Source organism: Bufo gargarizans, chromosome 7, assembly GCF_014858855.1.
Source record: "Bufo gargarizans isolate SCDJY-AF-19 chromosome 7, ASM1485885v1, whole genome shotgun sequence".
In the NCBI taxonomy this organism is placed as follows: domain Eukaryota; kingdom Metazoa; phylum Chordata; class Amphibia; order Anura; family Bufonidae; genus Bufo; species Bufo gargarizans.
The window spans coordinates 169,913,119-169,938,545 of record NC_058086.1 but is presented as its reverse complement, the minus strand read 5'-3'; the positions used below and the strand labels follow the sequence as shown (position 1 = coordinate 169,938,545).

The following is a 25,427-nucleotide window of genomic DNA, read 5'->3' as shown; positions in this document are numbered from 1 at the left end:
CCACCCGCACTGTCCAGCGGCCACATTCCGGTCTCTCATGTGGCCTGGGCCACGTCCTGCTCCAGGCCCAGCCTGGGATGGCCCCCTGGTCATGACCGACACTGGGTGGTCTGAGCCCTGGCACGCGGTGAAGTGCCCGCCACAGGTGGCCAGATGGGCAATTCACGGGCCACATCCCCTCCACATCCCACTGCCCCTTCAGGTCGCCGTGCCGGGCCGGCATGCCCACCCCCAGGCCCGCTCCTGCCAGGCCGGCACACGCCACGGTTCCGTCACACACGTCCAGGTCAGGTCAGGGGCGCTCCAGGTCATTCATGCCCCGGCCTACCCACGGCCTCCCAGCGGGGCCCCTGGGGGCTCCGGCCTTGGTGCTCTCCATGTTCACATGTGTGTTCCTTTCCCAGGTGCCAGTAGCGTTCGTGGTTCCCGTCGTACCTTATTCCGACTTTCCCAACGTCAGGTTAGGTCCTGCAGGAAATCGCTGTCGCCCGCTCGCGGGAAAACTCATACCTGAGGGTTCAGGTAGGTAATCGGGGGCTGCTTCTGGCAGTCCCTCCTCCCGACATCCCGGGTTGCCTCCCAGGAGGCACACGGGGATGTGTTCTCGCTCTCAACCCGAGACGTCCAGGTGTCTCCTCTGTCCTGCTCAGCCTGAGGCGTTCAGGTGTCTTCTCTTTCCAGGTACCCTGAAACGTTCAGGTGTTCTTTCTGTCCATCTTGGCCTGAGGCGTTCAGGTGTCTTCTCTCTCCAGGTTCCCTGAAGCGTTCAGGGGCCTCTCGGTCCATCTTTGCCTGAGGCGTGCCGATGGCTTCTCGGTATAGGTACCCTGAAGCGTTCATGGGTCTTCTCTGTCCATCTTTTCCCAAGGCGTCCAGGTGTCTGCTCCATCCAGGTACCCTGAAGCGTTCTGGTATCTTTTCTGTCCTTCCTTGCCAAGGCACTTAGGTGTCTTCTCTGTCCAGCTACCCTGAAGCGTTCAGGTGTCTTCTCTGTCCATCCTTGCCTGAGGCATTCAGGTGTCTTCTCTGTCCAGATACCCTGAAGCGTTCAGGTGTCTTCTCTGTCCATCCTTGCCTGAGGCATTCAGGTGTCTTCTCTGTCCAGGTACCCTGAGGCGTTCAGGTGTCTTCTCGGTCCATCCTTGCCTGAGGCATTCAGGTGTCTTCTCTGTCCAGGCACCCTGAAGCGTTCAGGTGTCTTCTCCGCCCAGGTACCCTCAGCGTTCTGGTATCTTCTCTGTCCTTCCTTGCCTGAGGCGTTCAGGTGTCTTCTCTGTCCAGGCGCCCTGAATCGTTCAGGTGTCCTCTCTGTCCTTCCTTGCCTGAGGCGTTCAGGTGTCTTCTCTGTCCAGGCACCCTGAAGCGTTCAGGTGTCTTCTTCGTCCAGGTACCCTGAAGCGGTCAGGTGTCTTTACTGTCCTTCCTTGCCTGAGGCGTTCAGGTGTCTTCTCTGTCACGGTGTCCATGCGCACCCACAATAGTTCCAGTCTCGCGCGGCTTTTTTCTCATGTCACTCCCAACTTTCCAGTTCCCAGGTCCAGCCGTTTCGTTCCCGTCCATCCTCTGACGGTAAGACAAGGGTGTTGACCCAACGCTCCCAGGTACGTCATCTTTTACGTTCATCCACGACCTTTTTTAGTCGGGGTGCACGGCCCCACGACCTCTCCAGCGGCCGTATTGTTGTCTTTAATTCCAGGTGTTGCAAGGTCTCTGCCATCATTGAAGCCATGTCACAGGTCTCTGACGTCGACGACATGTTGTCCCTCCCGGGTACCTCAGTCTCCAGCCAAGGCGGCCCAGTTGCCCTCCGAAGATGGACTGTGCCGAGGCTCATTGCGGAATTGGCCAAGAGAGGCATCAGACACCCAGCGTCAGCCAGGAAGGCCGAGTTATACCGCCTGTTGATGACCCAGTCCAGCGCTCCTGAAGGGGAAGATCCACCTCCAGCCATCCAGCAGTCCCTGGTGCTGTTGCAGGCCTCCTTGGATTCCCTCATCTCGTCCGTTGCTGACATCAGGACCAGGGTGGTGGACTTGGAGTCCAGAACACCGGCATCTTCCCAGGCGGTGGTCCCCGTCTCCGATCCCCCTCTGTTGCAGCTTCCGGCTCCAGGTACGTTCCCGGCTGCTCCGGTGGTGGCTCCTGCGCACTTGGTACCCGACCACATCAGGAAGGACATCTTGGCGGGCAAGGACGTGAATCTCGCGTCCATCCTGATTGCGTCCCATGATGCCGCAGACAGCAAGACTTTTGACTGCGGGGAGGTCTCAGTGGTCCTTCGGGCCAAGGATGGGCGTCTTAACCGCAAGCTCTCTGTCGTCGAGTTTGTGTTGGCCTTCGGCCTGTTTAGAGACGTGCTCTGCTCCGCTTCCCCGGCCCGCCGGGAGGAGCTGGACACGTATCTACACAGGGTCACTGGACTGGGGCACAAGTACGGCGGCACAGCTTTTTATGACTACCACCGCTCCTTCTCAGCCAAGGCCGCCGCCGCGCTTGCCCAGTTCCAGTTCTCTGTCAACTGGGCCACACTGGACATGGAGTTGTTCTGCCAGCATTTCGCCGGCCTCCGGGCCCCCGCTTGTTCGACCTGCCAGTCGATTTTCCATTCTACTGAGTGGTGTCCTCAAACGGCCACGGCCCAACCAGACAAGGCCATTCCTGGCCCCTCTGGGGTCTCCCGCAGTCCCTCCACCACCGATAAGCTGGGCAGACCCATTGTCTACCTTGGCAACAGCCAAGTTTGCAACAACTTTAACTTTGGTGCATGTGTTTTTAGCGGTTGCAGGGCCCTGCACATCTGCTCCATCTGCTTCAGGGCCCACCCCAGGTCCACATGTCCCAAGAAGGGGTACAAGCGCCTATGACTAGCCGACTGCGACATCGACCTCCTGGCTCTCCTGTTACGGGACCATCCGGTGCCAGGGTTCGTGGACTTCCTGATCACTGGCCTCTGCTCCGGGTTTGACACAGGGTTGGTGGCACTACCCCATTCCACCTGGGAGTGCGACAACCTGCAGTCGGCCAGGTCAGATCCCACCGCTGTACAGGAACTCCTGAATTCGGAGGTGGAGAAAGGGTTCCTCCTGGGCCCCTTCGACCAGGTGCCTTTTTCTCGCTGGCGGATCAGTCCCATAGGCATCGTGGCCAAAAAAGATTCAAATAAAAAACGTTTGATTTATGATCTCTCCGCCCCCCATGATTCTGTCATCCCCAGCATCAATTCGCTCATCCCTTCGGAAGAATTTTCCATGACCTACGCGTCCATAGACGAGGCCATTGCCCTCATCCTTAGCGCCGGGAAAGGCGCCTGGTTGTCTAAAACGGACATTGCGGACGCCTTCAAACTGCTGCCCATTGCCCCTCACCTTTGGCAGTTCTATGGCATCAGGTGGGAAGGCAAGTTCTATTTTGCCAACAGGTTGACCTTCGGCTCAAAAAGCAGCCCGTGGTTATTCGACCAATTGGCGCAGGCCCTGCACTGGATCCTGATCCACCACGGCAGCGCCCCAGCGGTCATCCATTACCTGGATGACTTCCTCCTCATTGAACCTCCGCTAGGTCGACCATCAGGGCTGCTCTCACTCCTGGAGATCTTTGCCGCCCTTTCCATCCCAATTTCGCAGGGGAAGACCGCGGGGCCGGTCACTTCCATCACCTTCCTGGGCATTGTCCTGGACTCAGACAAAATGGAAGCCAGGCTTCCAGAGGCAAAGCTGTCCCAGATACGGGAAGTCGTGGCCAGGGCCATCACCTCGTCCCAGGTGACCAAGGTCGAGCTACAGTCCATCCTGGGTCGGCTGAACTTTGCCTTAAGGGTCATGCCCCAGGGCAGGGCTTTCATTTCCCGGCTGCTCTCGCTCCTTCCCTCAGCCTCCGAACCCAGCAGCATTGTCCACTTGGACAGGGCTGCCATGGCAGACTTACGCATGTGGGACAGCTTTCTGTTATCTTGGAACGGTGTCAGCCTGTTTGTCCCCTCATGGTCCCAGTCATCCACCAGGGTGTTTGCCGATGCCGCAGCATCCCGGGGTTTCGCGGCCATATTCGGGTCCCAGTGGCTGGCTGGCCCATGGCCTCCTCAGGTCAGTTCCGACCCTCAGTCCCTCAGCTCATCACCATTCCTGGAATGTTACCCCATCGTGGCGGCCGCTTCTGTCTGGGGTCACCTCTGGGCGAATTCCAGCGTCATGTTTGTGTCTGACAGCCAGGACCTCGTGGACATCATCTCCAAAGGCCGAGCTAAGTCGGCCAGGGTCATGTCCCTGTTGCGCAAACTGGTCTGGCTGGCCATGACCCATAACTTTCATTTTTCATGTTCCCATATCCCAGGTACCAGCAACACGGCGGCCGATGCCTTATCGAGGTTCAATTTTCACACCTTCTTTCAGGTATGTCCAGAAGCAGACCGGACCGGGGCCCGAATTCCCGGTTTCAGCGACCTGATGTTGGACTAAGGTCTCTGCTGGCAACCGCCGAGGACCTCAGGCACCGATCCCTTTCGGTCAACACGGCTCGCAACTACGGCACTGGTTGGAACCACTTCCAGGCGTTTTCCAGGATCCATCCCCAACAGGGGATGTCCTTCATTGCATACATCATGGCTTTCATGGCCCATTGCCATGTCAACCTCAAGCTGGCACCCAGCACCATACGTTTGTACCTGGCCGGGGCGCAGCACTTCTTAGCCCTTCAGAACCCAGAAGTACGCGCAGCGTTCACATCACAAGCCGTCAAGGCCACGCTCAGAGGCATTGAGAAAAACAGTAAAGACTCCAACCCGTCCCGTCGGCCGGTCTCCGGTGAGCTGTTTAGGCAGCTGTCTGCAGCCCTAGATGGCAATCCTTTTGGCCATTTCACTAGCCTGGTCATCAAAGCCGCGATGTACCTAAGCTTCTACGGCTTCCTTCGTCCAGGAGAATTTTCAGTTCCTTCCCGGAAAACGGTCTTCCTGAAAAAGAAACAGCTATCCTGGAGCCAGGATCATCTGGTACTAAGCCTGCCTTCCACCAAGACGTCCCAGACCGGTCCTCCCGTACTGATCCGTTTCTTCAAGTCCGGGAACGCCTGGTGTCCGGTGGTGGTACTCCAACATCTCCTGGGTTACACACCATCTCCAGATCCAGAGTCTCCGTTGCTGCCATTCCAGGGGAAACCCCTTTCCACGCCACAGTTTGTCTCCCACATCAGATCCCTGGTCGCAGGGTTGGGGGTGGACCCCAAAACCATATCAGGACATTCATTCCGCATCGGAGCAGCTTCAGCGGCTTCCAAGCACGGGACGCCTCCGCACGTCATCCGTCACATGGGTAGGTGGAGATCTGCCTGTTTTTCCCGATACATCCCGGATCCGCTGACTGAAACCCGACAGGTATTCCGTTCCTTGGCTTTGTAACCCTGTTCCACACGCATTAAACAGCAGCACTTCTCCTACCTGGTGTCTCTTTGGCCCTCTTTTAGGCAGGCCCACGTCCCGTGGCTCCAGGCACACACCAGCCACTGTCTAGCCCCCTCCCGTCACCTTACTGACCGTGGCCGCGGCCACAAATAGTTAAGGCTGCATGCAGCCTGTTGTTGTGGGAGGGGCCAGGTCCCCCTACTTAAACCCCCCTGCACAGCTCACCTTCACCGCGTCCGCCACCGCACTTCACCCACCCTTTCCCCCCCTTTTCTTCCACTCTCCCTAGGGTTGGCCCTCTTTTAGGCAGGCCCACGTCCCGTGGCTCCAGGCACACACCAGCCACTGTCTAGCCCCCTCCCGTCACCTTACTGACCGTGGCCGCGGCCACAACCTGGAATTAACATGGATTGTTTGAGGATTTGCATCATGTAATTTACAGAACATGCCCATAACTACGAAGATGTTTTATTCATTTATTTATTTATTGTGAAGCAAACAACAAATAGGACAAAATAACTGAAAAAGTCAATGTGCATAACTATTCACCCCCTAAAGTCAATACTTTGTAGAGCCCCTTTTGCGGCAATCACAGCTCCAAGTCGCTTTGGATAAGTCTACATCTGACCACTGGGATTGTTGCTGTTCCTCCTTGCAGAACGGCTCCGGCTCCTTCAGGTCGGATGTTTGCGCTTGTGAAGAGCGATCTTTACGTCTGACCACAGATCTTCTATTGGACTGAGATCTGGGCTGTGACTCGGCCGTTCCATCACATTTACATGTCTCCCCTTAAACCCCTCAAGTGTTGCTTTAGCCGTGTGTTTGGGGTCATTGTCCTGCTGGAAGGTGAGCCTCCGTCCTGGCCTCAGATCACGCACAGAGTGGGGCAGGATCTGCTGAAGGATATCCCTGTATTTAGCACCATCCATCTTTCCCTTAGCTCTGATCAGTTTCCCAGTTCCCCCAGTATGATGCTGCCACCACCAGGTCTCAGTGTGGGGATGGTGTTCTTTGGGTGATGTGATGTGTTGGGTTTGCGCCAGACACAGCGTTTTCTTTGATGGCTGAAATGTTCAGTTTTAGTCTCCTCAGACCAGAGCCCCTTCCTCCATACATTTCGGAGTCTCCCACAGGCCTTTTTGCAACCTCACAACGCGCCTTATTGTCTTTATCTGACAGTAATGGCTTCTTCCGGCCGCTCTGCCATAAAGCCCAACTCTATGGAGCGTACGGCTTATTGTCGTCCTATGTACAGATCCTCCAGTCTCTGCTGTGGAACTCTGCAGCTCCTCCAGGGTCACCTTAGGTCTCTGTGCTGCCTCTCTGATTAATGTCCTCCTTGCCCGGTCCGTGAGTTTTGGTGGGCGGCCATCTCCTGGCAGGTTTGCTGTTGTGCCATGTTCTTTCCATTTGGTTATGATAGATTTGATGGTGCTCCTGGGGATCACGAAAGATTTGGATTTTTTTTATAACCTAACCCTGACTTCTTAACAACATTGTCCCTTACTTGTTTGGAGAGTTCCTTGGTCTTCATGGCAGAGTTTCATTTATTTATTTTTTATAAATCTTTATTACATTTTTACAACCATTACAAAAATGTCAACAGTCAATTTTATCTTACATTGTATACAAAATCCCCCCCCCTCCCTTTGCCCGCCGCCTGCTCCTTCTGAGAGGGGAAATTTTTATTTTTTATTTATTTATTTAGTTCTCCTCCTTCCCCTCCCGAACCCCCTCCTCATATGTTATCTCCCCCTGGCAGTGTTTCATTAGTGATGCCTCTTTCTTAGGTGGTGCAGCCTCTGGGGCCTTTCAGAAAAGGTGTGTATATGTAATGACAGATCATGTGGCACTTAGATTGCACACAGGTGACATCATCTCACTAATTATGTGAATACATACGCACATGGGGGGTGAATACATACGCACATGCCAATTTTCTGTTTTCTATTTCTAAACAATAGTTTTATTTATATATTTTTCTTATTTCACTTCACCGACTTAGACGATTGTGTTCTGATCCATCACATAAAATTCAGATTAACAAAACATTGAACTTAAGGCTGTAATGTAACAAAATATGAAAAAAGTCAAGGGGGGGGGGTGAATACTTTTGCAAGGCACTGTATCCATCTATCTCTATATTCCTGTCTCTTTTTACATCTATCTGTTTGTCTGTCTGTCTATCTCTCTGGATAAACATTTGTACAGCTCACAAACACGCTCCAGCCATTGATATGAAGGCTTCCTACAGAGAGAAGGAAATAAATATTTGAGAAAATACTAACACATTTCCACGTTATTGGGATTTTCATGGTCTGATGCTCCGTGAAGGACATTTTGCAAGGTTCTCGTTGGACCAGCGCCAGATGAAACTCCAAAAAAGAGACAGGAAACAGAGATGAAAGCGGAGATGGAGCCTCAGATAGAACAATGAGGAGCTGACACTCTGTGTTAGGACCATTAGCATGTATTTCTTATCTTTCACTCTCATCCCGAGGATAAAAAAATAAAAAATGTATAGCAAGAAATGAAATCTTTCTTTGAAGAACTGAATATCTTACAAAAATTATGAAAATCATGTCTTACCCCTGTGCCAGTCACCAGACTGCCCAACAACGTGAGCAGAAAAGAAATGCTCCGGATACAGATGAAATAAAGATAATGTATTCAATGATACAATGTAACAGTTCTCAGAAAGTACAAGCCCCGTGTCCCTCCCCCTAGGGGGTTCTGCAGATTGCCTAGCAGGCTTGTCTTGGTGACTACATGTATCTATATGTACAGAAGTAGTCACAGAACAATAGACTGCTTATCCACAGTGCGGGCACATAGGTGAGACTGGCAGTCTAGGGGGCATCTGTGGGAGGTGCGCAGAACCTTACTTGTAGGGTATCAGTTGTAAATTTGGGGATTATGTCCCATTCATCTTTGGTCCGAGTTGTCCACATTGAGTAGTCTCACCATGGTTGTCTACATTTCCCGCAGGTCAGGAGCGCATTGGGCAGGACTCCCCCTACGAGCAGGACGGTAGGGTTCAGTTTGTGGTGGACGCGGTGTATGCGATGGCTCACGCCCTGCACAACATGATTAAGGCTCTGTGTCCTGGTTCTTCTGGTCTTTGTCCAGCAGTGGACCCTCTGGTGGGGAAGAAACTTCTGAAATACATCCGCAATGTCAGCTTCAACGGTGAGAGGTTTTCATCTGTATTGTTACTATCCTTATGTCATTACAAAAACACATCCGTCCCCCAAAAACTGTCTGTGCACCCTTCAAAACTCCACTGCCGTAACCCCCCATCATCTATCGCTGTCCACTGTGTCATATCACCAGTAATGCTCTGGAACATTCAGGCTTAGCAGGTGAGATTGGCCCCCAGCTCTTCTCTCCCATGCATCCAGCTTTGGATGTGAATGGAGTATAAGATATAACTAAACTCGGTAAATAACGGAAAGTATTTAGCGGATCTTTGTGCCAAACCCAAGGGCCCAAAGTGTCAGCATTCATCAGCTGTAGGCACCGCCTGGTGTATAGACGCTGAGGACACCGGCTCCACCTATAGCATGGAGATCCATTGAGGTCACACCAGGCAGCTAGACAGATGCTGAGCCTCTGTATTTAAAGGGCAACTCCATCAGTAACGACTAATCATTGGCTAACGACCGTCAAAGCCACACACAGACCAAGGAGCAGCAGAAAAAATCTAAAAAGTCCACCCTGTTTTCAGAATATAGTTGTAGGCCAAAATGAATGAGCAACAGTGCAAGGCCGTGCTCGCACATCGTTTTTTAATGGTGTTTTTGTTGACTTTTGTGCATTTCACACTTTTTTTTTAACATACATTTTTGGTGCAATTTTTTTCAATCTGCGCTGAAACTGCCTCCGGTTGTCTTTAATGGGAGGCCGCACCACAGTTCATGCAGCTTTCTGTTTGCATGCCCATTCTTGGCGCGGTTACAGCGCAGACACCTCGGAGGGGCGCAGCGGGAGCCTGCGCGTGGTTCAGATCCGAGAGCAGGACAGCAGGATTCAAAATTTTAAAAAATCACTGCAGGAACCGCAGAAGTTTCTGCCATGAACATCAATAATAGCCGAACTCGGGGCAAGAAATCCTGATTACTGGACAGGGGAAGTCTATTTAAATATTGGTATTAAAATAGACGTATGAATGGCAGATAATGACATTGAGACGGCTGCAGGGCGAGACCGGTCGGACACTGTGAGCGTTATATGCTGAATACAAGTTTAATTGTGTGTGAATTAAAGCTCCATCGATCCCACCCGCGGTGCGTGTCTTCTGTGTCCAATCTATATACAGCACTCTCCTGCTTCCCACAAAGGAACCTGGTATCTGCGGCCGTGCTTCATTGCACCACTTGCAGACAAGTCGCCAGGAGGAATAATAGAGGAACGATCCTGTATTGTGTAGCTTGCTGCTTGGACTGCGCACGGCTGACTGGGAACTTACTGGAGATCTGGACAATTCATAAGCCTATTTTATTACCAATATTTAAATAGACGTCACCTGTAAGACCTCTTGCACACGAACGTTGTGCATCCGTTCCGTGCATCGGGGACCGCAATTTGGGTCCGTGATCCGTCTGCACCGCAAAAAATAGAACAACGGAGTGCTTCTGTAGTGCTTCCGTGGGGTTCCGATCCGTACTTCCATTCCGCATCTCCGTGATTGCGGACCCATTCTAGTGAATCGGTCCGCATCCGTGATACGGCCACGGGCACACAACGTTCGTGTGCAAATGGCCCAATCAGGACTTCTTGCTCCAAGTCCGGCTGTTATTGAGGTTTGTTTTTTCTTAGTCCATTTCTCGAGGACTTACTGGGACTTGTTTATGGCCTCTTTCACACGGTCGAGTTTTCCCGTGAGGTGAACGCATTGCACCCGCACCCGTTCATTTCTATGGGACCCGTTCATTTCTATGGGGCTGTGCACATAAACAGTGATTTTTACGCATCACTTGTGCGTTGCGTGAAAATAACAGCATGCTCTATATTGTGTGTTTTTCAACGCAGGCCTCATAGAAGTGAGTGGGGCTGCGTGAAAATCGCAAGCAAGTGCGGATGTGGGCCGATTTTTACGCATGGTTGCTAGGAGACAATCAGGATGGAGACCCGATCATTATTATTTTCCCTTATAACATGGTAATAAGGGAAAATAATAGCATTCTGAATACAGAATGCATAGTAAATTAGGGATGGAGGGGTTAAAAAATAATAATTAAACTCACCTCATCCACTTGTTCTCGCAGCCCGGCTCGCCTTCTTTCTTCTTCTTTGATGACCTGAGAGGAAAAGGACATTTGGTGACGTCACTGCGCTCCTCACATGGAACATCACTATGGTGATGGACCATGTGATGGACCATGTGATGAGCTTAGTGACGTCACCAAATGTCCTTTTCCTCTCAGGTCATCAAAGAAGACAGAAGGTGAGCCGGGCTGCGCAAACAAGTGGATGAGGTGAGTTTAATTATTATTTTTTATTTTTAACCCCTCCAGCGCTATTATACTATGCATTCTGTATTCAGAATGCTATTATTTTCCTTTATTACCATGTTATAAGGGAAAATAATAAAATCTACACAACACCGATCCTAAAGCTGAACTTCAGTGAAGAAGTCCCTGTTTGGGTCTGGGTACCAAACATGGCGATTTTTCTCACGCGCGTGCAAAACGCATTAAAACGCTTTGCACTCGCAAAAAAATCACGCATTTTTCCACGACACACACGCATCCTATCCGGCCCTCTCTTGCGACGCCCTTGTGAAAGAGGCCTAAGAGCGCCATTTACTGTATGATTCTATGCGTCCTGTTTTTGTGTTTCTGCCATGGGATAGGCAGAAGAGTTTGACACGGTCATGTGAACCTACCCTCGGGCTATGTTCACACTGCAAATTGTCCACGTGGATTAATAACATATCCCAGCCACATGTCCCAGCACTCATTCCTTGCGCTCATATTTACGGTTACGCCTGAGGGCTCATTCACACGAACGTGTTCCAGCTGAGCCTGTGCTGCAGACCGCAGATTGCGGTCCACAATGCAAGGGCACTGACTGTAGGCCCTCCCTATGCAGGACCCATTCACTTGAATGGGGTCCTCAATCAGCATCCGATGGTCCGTGCATTCACTCCTTTTTTGTCCTTCAGTCACGGACAGAAACCCCATGGAAGCACTCTGTAGTGCTTCTCTGCCTCCGTTCCGAACCGCACCTTCCGTATTGCGGACCCATTCAAGCGAATGGATCCACATCCGCGATGCGGTGCACAAACGGCCGTGTGCATGAGCCCTAATACGTGGGTTTTACTCCTCTGAATAATTACAGCCTACAAGGCCTCGCCAGAGGGAAGATGAAACAGAGTCTCCCGTTCTCTGCTCGAGACAAATCCAAATTCTGCTCCTGATATTTTTTTTCTATGAACAAATTAATTTAACTCCTCGGTTGGATCCTTTCATATCAGTTGAAAAGCGTAAGAAAAAGTACTGGAAATGTGCGACGAAATTGCCGAATAATTAGAGCTGCTTTTTTCCCCCCTATGACACAAGGAATTAGCAGCGGGACATGAAACCTTGTCCGTGTTTTATCCAGAATAGGCCTGTCTGCCTCCAGCGCACAATACTGTCCAAATTACCGAAATGAGCTCAATTATAGTTCGCAGGAAATGGAGAGAATTATTAAAGAAATCATTGGGCGGCTGAAAAAAAAGGAAATAATAAGACTCTGGTGCTCCAGAGAATCCCACACTGCGGGGCAGCGGGCATAAACCTTGTAGGAGACAAGAAGAAGCCAAGTGGCATCGATGGGAGAGCCCCTAATGTATGGCGTGTAAATGCGTGGCCTGCTGCGACTAATAGGGCCCACAACAAGGAAATAGTGACCTGATTTGGGGTCTTTTATATCCTCGAGGGATAATGTGAGGTTTTTTTTGGAACGCAGCGGTCTAAGTTTGATGGAGAAAATAAGGCTTCCATCAGCGCTCGCTATTTAGCCCATTGTTTATGAGAAGGGCAAACAACGATACAATGTAACAAGTGAAAGAGTTCCATTGCCCTAGTGCTGCCATGGGCAGTGCCAGAGCTGGCTGGTCCTGACACTTTTCTCACCTTGAGTTGCACTTCAGCAGATAAATTGGCTCGATCCCAGTTCTGTCGACAGTTGGAAATGACTCCAAAGTTGGCCCCGGTAATTGAGACAGACGGGTTTTACAATTCAATGGATTTCTATGAGTTCAACTGACATGTTGCGCAAGCCTCTGCATGCCCAGGGAAACAAGGGAATGAGGAATCAGCCTTTAAGGGCTCATGCACATGGATCCGTTGGTCCGTTTTTTGTTTACGTTGTGTTTCCGTTTCCTTTCCGTTCCGTTTTTCCGTATGCCATATACAGTATACAGTAATTACATAGAAAAAATTGGGCTGGGCATAACATTTTCAATAGATGGTTCAGCAAAAACGGAACGGATACGGAAGACATACGGATGCATTTCCGTATGTGTTCCGTTTTTTTGCGGACCCCTTGACTTGAATGGAGCCAAGCACCGTGATTTGCAGACAAGAATAGGACATGTTCTATCTTTTCACGGCACGGAAATACTGAAATACTGAAACGGAATGCACACTGAGACACTTCAGTATTTTTTGCTGATGAATTATTGAAATGAATGGTTCAGTATATGTTCCGCATACTGAACTAAAAAAACGGCCAGTATACTGAACGCAAAATACTGTCGTGTGCATGAGCCCTAAGTCAGTGTTTCCCAATCAGTGTGCCTCCAGCTGTTGAAAAACTACAACTCCCAGCATGCCCGCACAGCCTTTGGCTGTGCGGGCATGCTGGGAGTTGTAGTTTTGCAACAGCTGGAGGCACACTGATTGGGAAACACTGGCCTAAGGGCTCAAGCAAGCATCAAGTCTCATAACCCCGTCAGGCGGCCTGGATTACAGAAGCTGCATGTGCCACCTGGTGAGGGTACATCTATACTAGAGATAGGTAGGGTCCTAGTGGTGGGACCTTCATCTATTGTACACTTATAGCATAGATTTAAGATGGCAATACCCCTTTATGTCAACCAGCACTAGAGGAGGCCTCATTTCAATCTTCTCTATGGGGCCCCTTTCTTCATCTTTGGTGACAATCAGTATGGCACCTGTTCCAGCCTTCCCAACTTTTCTCGAGTCTTGAAGGGTAAATCTGCCTAGTTGTGCAGTGATACATCCCACATTGATTTCTCATTCAGGACTTTAGGAAAGCTGGGTGACAGCGACCCTATTGGAAGCAGGAATGAAGGCCAGGTTGGGTGGCACCAAGAGACAGATGGGATGAGATAAGGACATTATATTCCTCGTGTGACCGTTGTCTCTTTCCATCACAGGAAGCGCTGGGACCCCAGTTATGTTCAATAAGAATGGAGATGCTCTGGGCCGATACGACATCTTCCAGTTCCAGATGGGAAATCGCACTGCGCTCGGATACCGGCTGATTGGACAGTGGACCGACGAGCTGCAGCTAAATGTGAGTCACGGAGATACTTGCTGCAACAGATCATCTTCTTTGGGAATGTTCAGATTACTTCTGTACAGGGGCGTAACTACCATGCCCCTGCTATGGGGCCCTGGGCAAGAGGGGGCCCAGTTGGGATCATCTCCTCTTCTACTGCGGGTGACAACAAAAGTGGCAGTGGAAAAAATGGCCCAAGGGTCATTGAAAGGGGTTTAGGCCTAGTTCACACGAACGTATGGCTTTTATAGTTTTTTGCGGTCCGTTTTTCACGGATCCGTTGTTCCGTTTTTGAGTTCCGTTGTGTTTCCGTTTCCGTTCCGTTGTTCCGTTCCGTTTTTCCGTATGCCATGTACAGTTTACAGTAATTACATAGGAAAAATTGGGCTGGCCATAACATTTTCAATAGATGGTTCAGAAAAAACGGAACGGAAACGGAAGACATACGGATGCATTTCCGTATGTGTTCCGTTTTTTTTGCGGATCCATTGACTTGAATGGAGCCACGACCCGTGATTTACGGCCAAATATAGGACAAGCTCTATCTTTCAACGGAACGGAAAAACGGAAAAACGGAAACGGAAGGCATACAGAACACATTCCGTTTTTTTTGCGGAACCATTGAAATGAATGGTTCCGTATACGGACCGTATACGGAACACAAAAAAACGGCCCGTACACCCGCAAAAAAAACGTTCGTGTGAACTAGGCCTTAGGCAGAAACCCTTCTGTCCTGTGTGGGGGCCCTGGGTTGATGGGGCCCTTATTTCTCTATGTACCCCACTGCTTCTGCAGAAGATTTTGGTACAAACCTGCAGCATACCCTGGAGGGTGGAATCACACAGGGAGTTTTTGGTACTTTTTTGAGCCAAAACTGAGCAGATCCGACACTAAGGAGAAGCCTATGTCTTTCAATTATAGTTCCCATTCCTTTTGAATCCACATTTGTCTACGGTACAAAAAGCCACATCAAAAACTACATGTGTGATTTGAGCTTTTGGGTTTTATGTATGAGTCCTTGTTCATGAATTTAATGTCAGAACTACAGTGGAGACTGACATGCAGACAGAGCAGGTGAGAAGAAAACGATTAGGGTCCATTCACACGTCCGTGGTGTATTGGGGATCCGCAATACACCCGGCCGGGACCCACCATAGAACTGCCTATTCTTGTCTGCAATTGTGGACAAGAATAGGACATGTTCTATTTTTTCGCAGAGCAATGGCCCGGAAGTTCGGGGCCACGCTCTGGGAATGCGGAGAGCACACAGTGTGCTCTCCGCATCTCTTCCAGCCCCGTAGAGAATGAATGGGTCCGCACACGTTCCCAATATTGCGGAACGGATGCAGACCCATTTGCGGACGTGTAAATGGACCCTTACCCTGTATAATGATGTAAGTCCCTATGTCATTCAGAGTCAGGGGACAGCTGGGTGACAACCCCTGTGGGCATTATAATGGCAGCCATCAGTAGCAGCTGCCTTCATATCGCCAGAAGCCATTGTTACCATCTCTAATAATAGTGGATGGCTGTGTTTTTTCCTGCTTAGTCCTGAGTGGAGGGAAGGTCAGGGACCGTATTTTTGTAACATGTGTAGCTGCATAGTTATGAGTCAGGCAGAACATGGTGAGGAGCCCCAAGGTGCTATGTGGGAGCTGACGCCGTTCCCTTAGTCATCAAAGCTTTTATTAAACACAATTTCACAAGTCTGAGCAGCCGCCTCGGTGCTGGGGGAGCAAAATTGAATTTTCCAGCTCTTAAAGATGTGAGTTTGTGGTTTATATTTCCCTTGATCGCTCAGGAATGACAGCAACATTCACCAGAAACGCATTATCCGTGACCCAAAGTCACAGCCTGGAACCTCAGCCAGATAATACCTTGTAATTTAAGGGACACAATGTGACTCTGACATAAATAAAGCCCTCCGGCTACTGCCTCCCATTACAATCGGCCCAGGATGTTTATTGAAACATTTGTGTCATTTGTAATAATCGGGAAGTGATGGTTCCATCCCAGAAGTGCTGTCTCCAGTCTGATGGATCTGCTGAAGCCCCTGGTAGAACGTCCTCTGGTTCTGCTTCTTGACTTCACTTCTAGATATCATGGCCCATAGAAGATTGATGAGGAAATGCACCCCTAGAAGCTAAACATTTCCCTACTAATAAGCATCGGATGAAGTCCTAAGACCAACAACACCACCGTCATGATGAACACCAGCACTAGACATGATACCAACATTAACACCACCAGCAACAAATAACACCAACCTCAAACTCAATACCACCACCACCACCAATACTGTAATCAACACTGTGGTCAATACCACCATCATGATGAACACCAGCATTACCAACAACAAAGCTACTACAATAAATAACACCAGCATCATAGTCAACACAACCACCACCTAAACCATAATCAACACAAACAACACCATGATCAACACCACTGCCATGATGAACACCAGCACTAGAATTAATACCAACACCAGCATCATAATCAGTACAACAACACCATGATCACCATCACCACCAATATCAACACCACCCAACATCAACACCATGATCAACACCAAAAACAACACTATGATCAACATCCCCACTAACACTATGATCAACACCAACAACAACACCATAACCAACAACATCAACAAAATAACATCATGATCAACACCAACAACACTACCACAACAAATAACTCTAACATCATAATCAATACCACCAAAATTATGATCAACAACCACCACCAACACCACCATGATCAACATCACTACCAACACCATAATTAACACCACCACAAACACGATGACCAACATCACAACAAAAAACTTGATCAAAACCACCCTGATCATCACCAAAAACATCATGATCATCATCACCAACACCATGATCATCACCAACACCACCACCATGATCAACATTGCACCAGCAATAACACCATGATCAACCCCAGCACCAACAACACTACCACAACAAATAACACCAACATCATAATCAATGCCACTAACAACACCATGATAAATACCACAACCAGAATCATGATGAACAGACACCACCACCAACACCATGATTAACACCACAAACAACATCATGACCAATATCAACATCACCATGATCAACACCGCCAACATCATAATTAACACCACCACCAACTCCATTAATGCCACAATCAACACAATAACACCACCACAATAAATACCAGTGGCAACACGACAATCAACAGCACAGCCACAATATCCACAAAGAAATACCAATATCAACGCCAGTGACACCACGATCACTTTATCCAACATAATCAAAACCAACACTACTGTCAAAATAATCATCAATATCAGCACCACAAATACCACCACCAACGTCACCACGATAAAAAACAACACTGTGAATACCATCACCAACATGAGCACTGTCATTAACACCACCAACACCAGCATAAGGCCCCTTTCACACGAGCAAGTATTCTGCGCAGGCGCAATGCTTGATGCGAACGCACTGCGCCCGCACGGAATCAGGACCCAATACATTTCAATGGGTCTGTGTACATGTGCGTTGGTTTTCACGCATCACTTGTGCGTTACGTGAAAATTGCAGCATGTTCTATATTCTGTGATTTTCATGCAACTCTGGCCCCATAGAAGTAACTGGAGCTGCGTGAAAATCGCATCTGGAAGCAAGTGCGGATGTGATGCGTTTTCCACTGATGGTTGCTAGGAGATGTTGTTTGTAAACATTCCATTTTTTATCATGTGTGTGCAAAACGCATTAAATCGCATTGCACCTGCGTGATAAAAACGGAACAACCGAACGCGATTGCAGACAAAACAGAATGAACTTGCTTGCAAAATCACGCATTTTTCACTGAATGCATCCGCAACGCATCCGGACCTATTCCGCTCACGCTCGTCTGCACGGGGCCTAAGGCTACTTTCACATTAGCGTTTTCAATTCCGCTATTGAGGTCAGTCATAGGATCTCAATAGCGGAAGAAAACGCTTCAGTTTTGTCCCCATTCATTGTCAATGGGGACAAAAGTGAACTGAACAAAACGGAGCGCACCAAAATGCATTCCGTTCAGTTTGGTTGCGTCCCCACCGCGGACAGGATAATGCTGCAAGCAGCGTTTTTCTGTCCGCGATGTGGTGCGGAGGAAGACGGATCCGTCCTGACACACAATGTAAGTCGATGGGGACAGATCCGTTTTCTCTGACACAATAGAAAACTGATCCGTCCCCCATTGACTTTCAATGGTGTTCATGACGGATCCGTTATGGCTATAGAAGACTAGAAGACATAATACAACCGGATCTGTTCATGACGGAGGCATGCGGTTGTATTATGGTAACGGAAGCGTTTTTGAAGATCCATGACGGATCCACAAAAAACGCCAGTGTGAAAGTAGCTTAATCAACACCACTATTACCAGCAACCCCAACACTACAAACCCCACCAGCAGGGGGAGTTTTCTCAACGCCCGTGTAGACCGGCAGAAGGGCTTCTTTGGAGCCGGTCACCAGGTGAGATAAGGTCCCTTTAATATATTCGTAGGTAGAGTTCTCCTTTGAATGTTTCCACTTTGTATCTAGTTGGCCCAGTCCATTTAGCTCTCCGCAGGGGGGATGGGGCAGGTGAGTGCCCTCGCTCATGGAGCCGCCGGCCCGTCAGCTGTCTGTGGTCTGCTCTGTATTAATTCAAGGTTTTGCCATAATTACGCCAGCGCGGCGCGGCCTCGTTCTCATGCAGGGCACGTGGTGATAATGAGATTCCTCTCTGGATGGTGTCAGAAGACACTTTTTGTGCATCTGTCAGGGAGATATTGTATCTTTCGGGTTCTGCTGATCAAAGCAAAGAACCTTGTACATTATTTGTTTCTTGCGAGTTTCCTGTTACGTGATAGATTCGCAGCTGAAGGACATGAAATACCGGATTTATTTCTCAAAGCTCGAAGGGGGGAGGGGGCTTGACAACTGCCTGACAACCACATTTTCTAGATATCAAACAGCTTGATGTTAATTTACAGAATTTTACAAAATCCTGACTGGAGATTATCGCTTCTCTGCTGCTTGAGATGAAAGTGAGCCCCCCCCCCCCCCGAAAGGAACAGATGATCTGGGGTGGGGGGCACATGTAGGGCGCAGGGGGTGCTGTGACAAGTCCTAGCCTTCCCTCTGATTATAGGCCATAGTCCATATTCCCTGCCTTGTAATATTACCCACAGTGCCCATGCTGCCCGCTCCATGGTACCACATCACATGCTTCCTGCCGCCCAGAGAAACAGCTATAGTACAATGGAAACAAGCAGAATCTAGAATGCAGCTCTGGATGCCATAAGAGTCTAAAGTATAAACTATAGTTATCACGGTGTTATCTGTGGTGTTACATGGGACTGCAGGTGACATCTACTACATTATCTGTACTCAGAGAGTTATCACCTTGTTACTTGTGATGTTACATAGGACTGCAGGTGATATCTACTACATTAACTGTACTCAGAGCAGTGGCGTAGCGTGAGTTGCTAGCTCCCAGGGCAAGCCAAAAATTGCGCCCCCTCCACCTACCCCGGGCACGCCCCTTTTAACAAATACTGTAGTAGATCACTAGCAGTCCTATGTAACACCACAGATAACACAGTGATAACTCTCTGAGTACAGATAATGTAGTAGATGTCACCTGCAGTCCTATGTAACACCACAGATAACACAGTGATAACTCTCTGAGTACAGATAATGTAGTAGATGTCACCTGCAGTCCTATGTAACACCACAGATAACACAGTGATAACTCTCTGAGTACAGATAATGTAGTAGATGTCACCTGCAGTCCTATGTAACACAACAAATAACACAGTGATAACTCTGAGTACAGATGATGTAGTAGATGTCACCTGCAGTCCTATGTAACCCCACAGATAACACAGTGATAACTCTCTGAGTACAGATAATGTAGTAGATGTCACTTGCAGTCCTATGTAACACCACAGATAACACAGTGATAACTCTCTAAGTACAGATAATGTAGTAGATGTCACCTGCAGTCCTATGTAACCCCACAGATAACACAGTGATAACTCTCTGAGTACAGATAATGTAGTAGATGTCACCTGCAGTCCTATGTAACACCACAGATAACACAGTGATAACTCTCTGAGTACAGATAATGTAGTAGATGTCACCTGCAGTCCTATGTAACACCACAGATAACACAGTGATAACTCTCTAAGTACAGATAATGTAGTAGATGTCACCTGCAGTCCTATGTAACCCCACAGATAACACAGTGATAACTCTCTGAGTACAGATAATGTAGTAGATGTCACCTGCAGTCCTATGTAACACCACAGATAACACAGTGATAACTCTCTGAGTACAGATAATGTAGTAGATGTCACCTGCAGTCCTATGTAACCCCACAGATAACACAGTGATAACTCTCTAAGTACAGATAATGTAGTAGATGTCACCTGCAGTCCTATGTAACCCCACAGATAACACAGTGATAACTCTCTAAGTACAGATAATGTAGTAGATGTCACCTGCAGTCCTATGTAACCCCACAGATAACACAGTGATAACTCTCTGAGTACAGATAATGTAGTAGATGTCACCTGCAGTCCTATGTAACCCCACAGATAACACAGTGATACCTCTCTGAGTACAGATAATGTAGTAGATGTCACCTGCAGTCCTATGTAACCCCACAGATAACACAGTGATACCTCTCTGAGTACAGATAATGTAGTAGATGTCACCTGCAGTCCTATGTAACCCCACAGATAACACAGTGATACCTCTCTGAGTACAGATAATGTAGTAGATGTCACCTGCAGTCCTATGTAACCCCACAGATAACACAGTGATAACTCTCTGAGTACAGATAATGTAGTAGATGTCACCTGCAGTCCTATGTAACCCCACAGATAACACAGTGATACCTCTCTGAGTACAGATAATGTAGTAGATGTCACCTGCAGTCCTATGTAACCCCACAGATAACACAGTGATACCTCTCTGAGTACAGATAATGTAGTAGATGTCACCTGCAGTCCTATGTAACACCACAGATAACACAGTGATAACTCTCTAAGTACAGATAATGGAAAAGATGTCACCGGCAGTCCTATGTAACACCGTAGATAACACAGTGATAACTCTCTGAGTACAGATAATGTAGTAGATGTCACCTGCAGTCCTATGTAACACCACAGATACAGATAACACAGTGATACCTCTCTTAGTACAGATAATGTAGTAGATGTCACCTGCAGTCCTATGTAACCCCACAGATAACACAGTGATAACTCTCTGAGTACAGATAATGTAGTAGATGTCACCTGCAGTCCTATGTAACACCACAGATAACACAGTGATAACTCTCTGAGTACAGATAATGCAGTAGATGTCACCTGCAGTCCTATGTAACCCCACAGATAACACAGTGATAACTCTCTGAGTACAGATAATGTAGTAGATGTCACTTGCAGTCCTATGTAACACCACAGATAACACAGTGATAATTCTCTAAGTACAGATAATGGAAAAGATGTCACCGGCAGTCCTATGTAACACCACAGATAACACAGTGATAACTCTCTGAGTACAGATAATGTAGTAGATGTCACCGGCAGTCCTATGTAACACCACAGATAACACAGTGATAACTCTCTGAGTACAGATAATGTAGTAGATGTCACCTGCAGTCCTATGTAACACCACAGATAACACAGTGATATCTCTCTGAGTACAGATAATGTAGTAGATGTCACCTGCAGTCCTATGTAACACCACAGATAACACAGTGATAACTCTCTGAGTACAGATAATGTAGATGTCACCTGCAGTCCTATGTAACACCACAGATAACACAGTGATATCTCTCTGAGTACAGATAATGTAGTAGATGTCACCTGCAGTCCTATGTAACACCACAGATAACACAGTGATAACTCTCTGAGTACAGATAATGTAGATGTCACCTGCAGTCCTATGTAACACCACAGATAACACAGTGATATCTCTCTGAGTACAGATAATGTAGTAGATGTCACCTGCAGTCCTATGTAACACCACAGATAACACAGTGATAACTCTCTGAGTACAGATAATGTAGTAGATGTCACCGGCAGTCCTATGTAACACCACAGATAACACAGTGATAACTCTCTGTGTACAGATAATGTAGTAGATGTCACCTGCAGTCCTATGTAACACCACAGATAACACAGTGATAACTCTCTGAGTACAGATAGAGTAGTAGATGTCACCTGCAGTCCTATGTAACACCACAGATAACACAGTGATATCTCTCTGAGTACAGATAATGTAGTAGATGGGTGTGAGGCACCAGAATTCGGAACACGCACGGTGTGACCTGAAGTCTGGGGCCGATCTGCGGCAGGGTGGGCCATATTCTCAATCTCCTCCCCCAACCCTACCATGAAACAGATATGTGCATGGACATTATTATTACAGTAGAATACCGCCCCATACCTGTTACATCCAGTGACGTCTCCTGTGATGTAGACTTTCCTCACCGTCTTCATTCAGAGATTAGACCGCCATGACACCTTCTTTCAGCCATTGCTGCCCCCAATACTGTGCTAGAGCCAGACAGACAGTCCCCCATTCCCCATAATATTATTCCCCCTGTATATTATAATAGCCCCTCTTTATTATTAATGTGATGGCCGCCTCTCCACTCTTATTACTATGCCATTCAGTACTGTCAGTGGCCTCCTCCCCACCCCCATATTGCCCCCAGTGCCTCTGCAATTAGGCTAGGGTACATAAAAAAAAAAAAAAAAAAAATACTTGCCTCTCTCCATCACAGCTTGTGGTATCCCTGCGCAGGCGGTCACGAACGCCTCACTGTGCCTTCCCACACCGCGTCATCGTCACAGTGAGGTAATCGATTGGTGACAGAGTCCTGCGTCGCTCTACTGCCTAGTGGCCTGAAGCCTGTGAGGCATAACGGAGGGGACGGGAGCCATGTTATCTGTGGTGTGACATAGGACTGCAGGCGACATCTACTACATAATCTGTACTCAGAGAGTTATCACTGTGTTATCTGTGGTGTTACATAGGACTGCAGGCGACATCTACTACATTATCTGTACTCAGAGAGTTATCACTGTGTTATCTGTGGTGTTACATAGGACTGCAGGTGACATCTACTGCATTATCTGTACTCAGAGTTATCACTGTGTTATCTGTGGTGTTACATAGGACTGCAGGTGACATCTACTACATTATCTGTACTCAGAGAGTTATCACTGTGTTATCTGTGGTGTTACATAGGACTGCAGGTGACATCTACTACATTATCTGTACTCAGAGAGTTATCACTGTGTTATCTGTGGTGTTACATAGGACTGCAGGCGACATCTACTACATTATCTGTACTCAGAGAGTTATTACTGTGTTATCTGTGGTGTTACATAGGACTGCAGGTGACATCTACTACATTATCTGTACTCATAGAGGTATCACTGTGGTGTTACATAGGACTGCAGGTGACATCTACTACATTATCTGTACTCGTAGAGGTATCACTGTGGTGTTACATAGGACTGCAGGTGACATCTACTACATTATCTGTACTCAGAGAGTTATCACTGTGTTATCTGTGGTGTTACATAGGACTGCAGGAGACATCTACTACATTATCTGTACTCAGAGAGTTATCACTGTGTTATCTGTGGTGTTACATAGGACTGCAGGTGACATTTACTACATTATCTGTACTCGTAGAGGTATCACTGTGGTGTTACATAGGACTGCAGGTGACATCTACTACATTATCTGTACTCAGAGAGCTATCACTGTGTTATCTGTGGTGTTACATAGGACTGCAGGAGACATCTACTACATTATCTGTACTCAGAGAGCTCTGCTGCAGCATATGATTCATTGATGTTCTGTCAGTCCGGCAGCGGGGAGAGGGTTAATGGACCTGCAGCCTCAGTGTCTAGCAGGCAGCCATATATCACCCGGGGCCTTAGACCTGCCCGCCAGATTTATGGCATGTATAATTATCAATATGGCTTTACAAACACGTGCATTAAGCCAGTGTAACACCCCATAAATCCTGCTGCGTAATCCCCACACAAACAAGGCGAGTGAGCTCTGCCATGCCAGCCTGCGCCAGGGGCCGGGCACAGCTTTCCTTGTGTTGTCTGAGGCACAGAGTGGAGGAACCCCTGCCAACTCCAGAGCCGCTCCTGATGCTGTTATGGCGCCTGTACTGTCTGACGCTAATTGTACAATAACACTGCGTGGCCATGTGTTAGATGGAGTGCTAGCTCTTCAGCGCAGAGATTGTAACAAGCAGTCGCTCCATACAGAAGAGAATCCTTTAAAAAACACCATAAACTGACGCATTTCAGAACATTCTACTAAATCGTAGTGGACATCAAGACAAGTCGAGCTACACACATGTGAACAACCATCATCTGCCAGTCACAAATGATGAGAATTATGTGTCTGTTGCAACTTCAGCTATAAGGAAGGATTGGATCGGTTCTGAAACGCGTTAGGGTAGAGTCTTTTCCAATAACAAAGTACTTTATATCCATTGGACTTTGTCTTGTACCGGACAGAGTAAGTGGTGCTACCCTGAAACGCGTTGTGGCTCTAAAATGGCCAACAATTAGGACTCTGCATGCCAAACTTGATCTCTGATAGGACTGCAGACCAACCCCCTGGTCACCTCTCTGATCCTGCAAGCCGCAAAATTATATCCGTGTGTTCGCCCTAATGTGCCCGTCAGCCTCTCTCTCATTGCTGTGCCTATTCCACTTCCTATTGGTCATACCAAGACACATGGAGACACGTCACCCACTCACACATGTTGGTCTATGATGATGTCATAGAGCTGGAAGGTCCTGGCAGGGCACTAGCTAGATATTTCCATTGCCTGTCAGTCTCTCTGGTTGCCACGCCCCTTCTGCTTCCTATTGGTTATAAACAGACAAATAGAGACACGCCCCCTCACACATGTAGGTCCTGGAAGTGGAAGGTCCAGGCAGGGCACTAGCTAGATATTTCCATTGCCTGTCAGTCTCTCTGGTTACCACGCCCCTTCTGCTTCCTATTGGTTATAAACAGACAAATAGAGATACCCCTCCTCACACATGTAGGTCCTGGCAGGGCACTAGCTAGATATTTCTATTGCCCTTTCAGTCTCTCTGGTTGCCACGCCCCTTCTGCTTCCTATTGATTATAAACAGACAAATAGAGACACGCCCCCTCACACATGTAGGTCCTGGAAGTGGAAGGTCCTGGCAGGGCACTAGCTAGATATTTCCATTGCCTGTCAGTCTCTCTGGTTGCCACGCCCCTTCTGCTTCCTATTGGTTATAAACAGACAAATAGAGACACGCCCCCTCACACATGTAGGTCCTGGAAGTGAAAGGTCCTGGTAGGGCACTAGCTAGATATTTCCTACTACAATTGCTGCAGATATCTGTGGTGCTCACATTCGGAACACAAAGCCAAAGAATGCAGAACCCACAAGTTTTTGGCGCA

The 25,427-nt window shown here is 48.2% G+C and overlaps 1 protein-coding gene across 1 annotated transcript in view; it reads left to right on the top strand.

The window, feature by feature from the left end:
* Positions 1 to 25,427, top strand: part of GRM7 (glutamate metabotropic receptor 7) — a 264,556-nt gene that overhangs the window by 217,377 nt on the left and 21,752 nt on the right. The window contains exons 6-8 of the mRNA XM_044302450.1: positions 8,384 to 8,425; positions 8,525 to 8,584; positions 13,785 to 13,924. Coding sequence (XP_044158385.1) covers positions 8,384 to 8,425; positions 8,525 to 8,584; positions 13,785 to 13,924 — 242 coding nt within the window. The remainder of the gene's footprint in view (positions 1 to 8,383; positions 8,426 to 8,524; positions 8,585 to 13,784; positions 13,925 to 25,427) is intronic.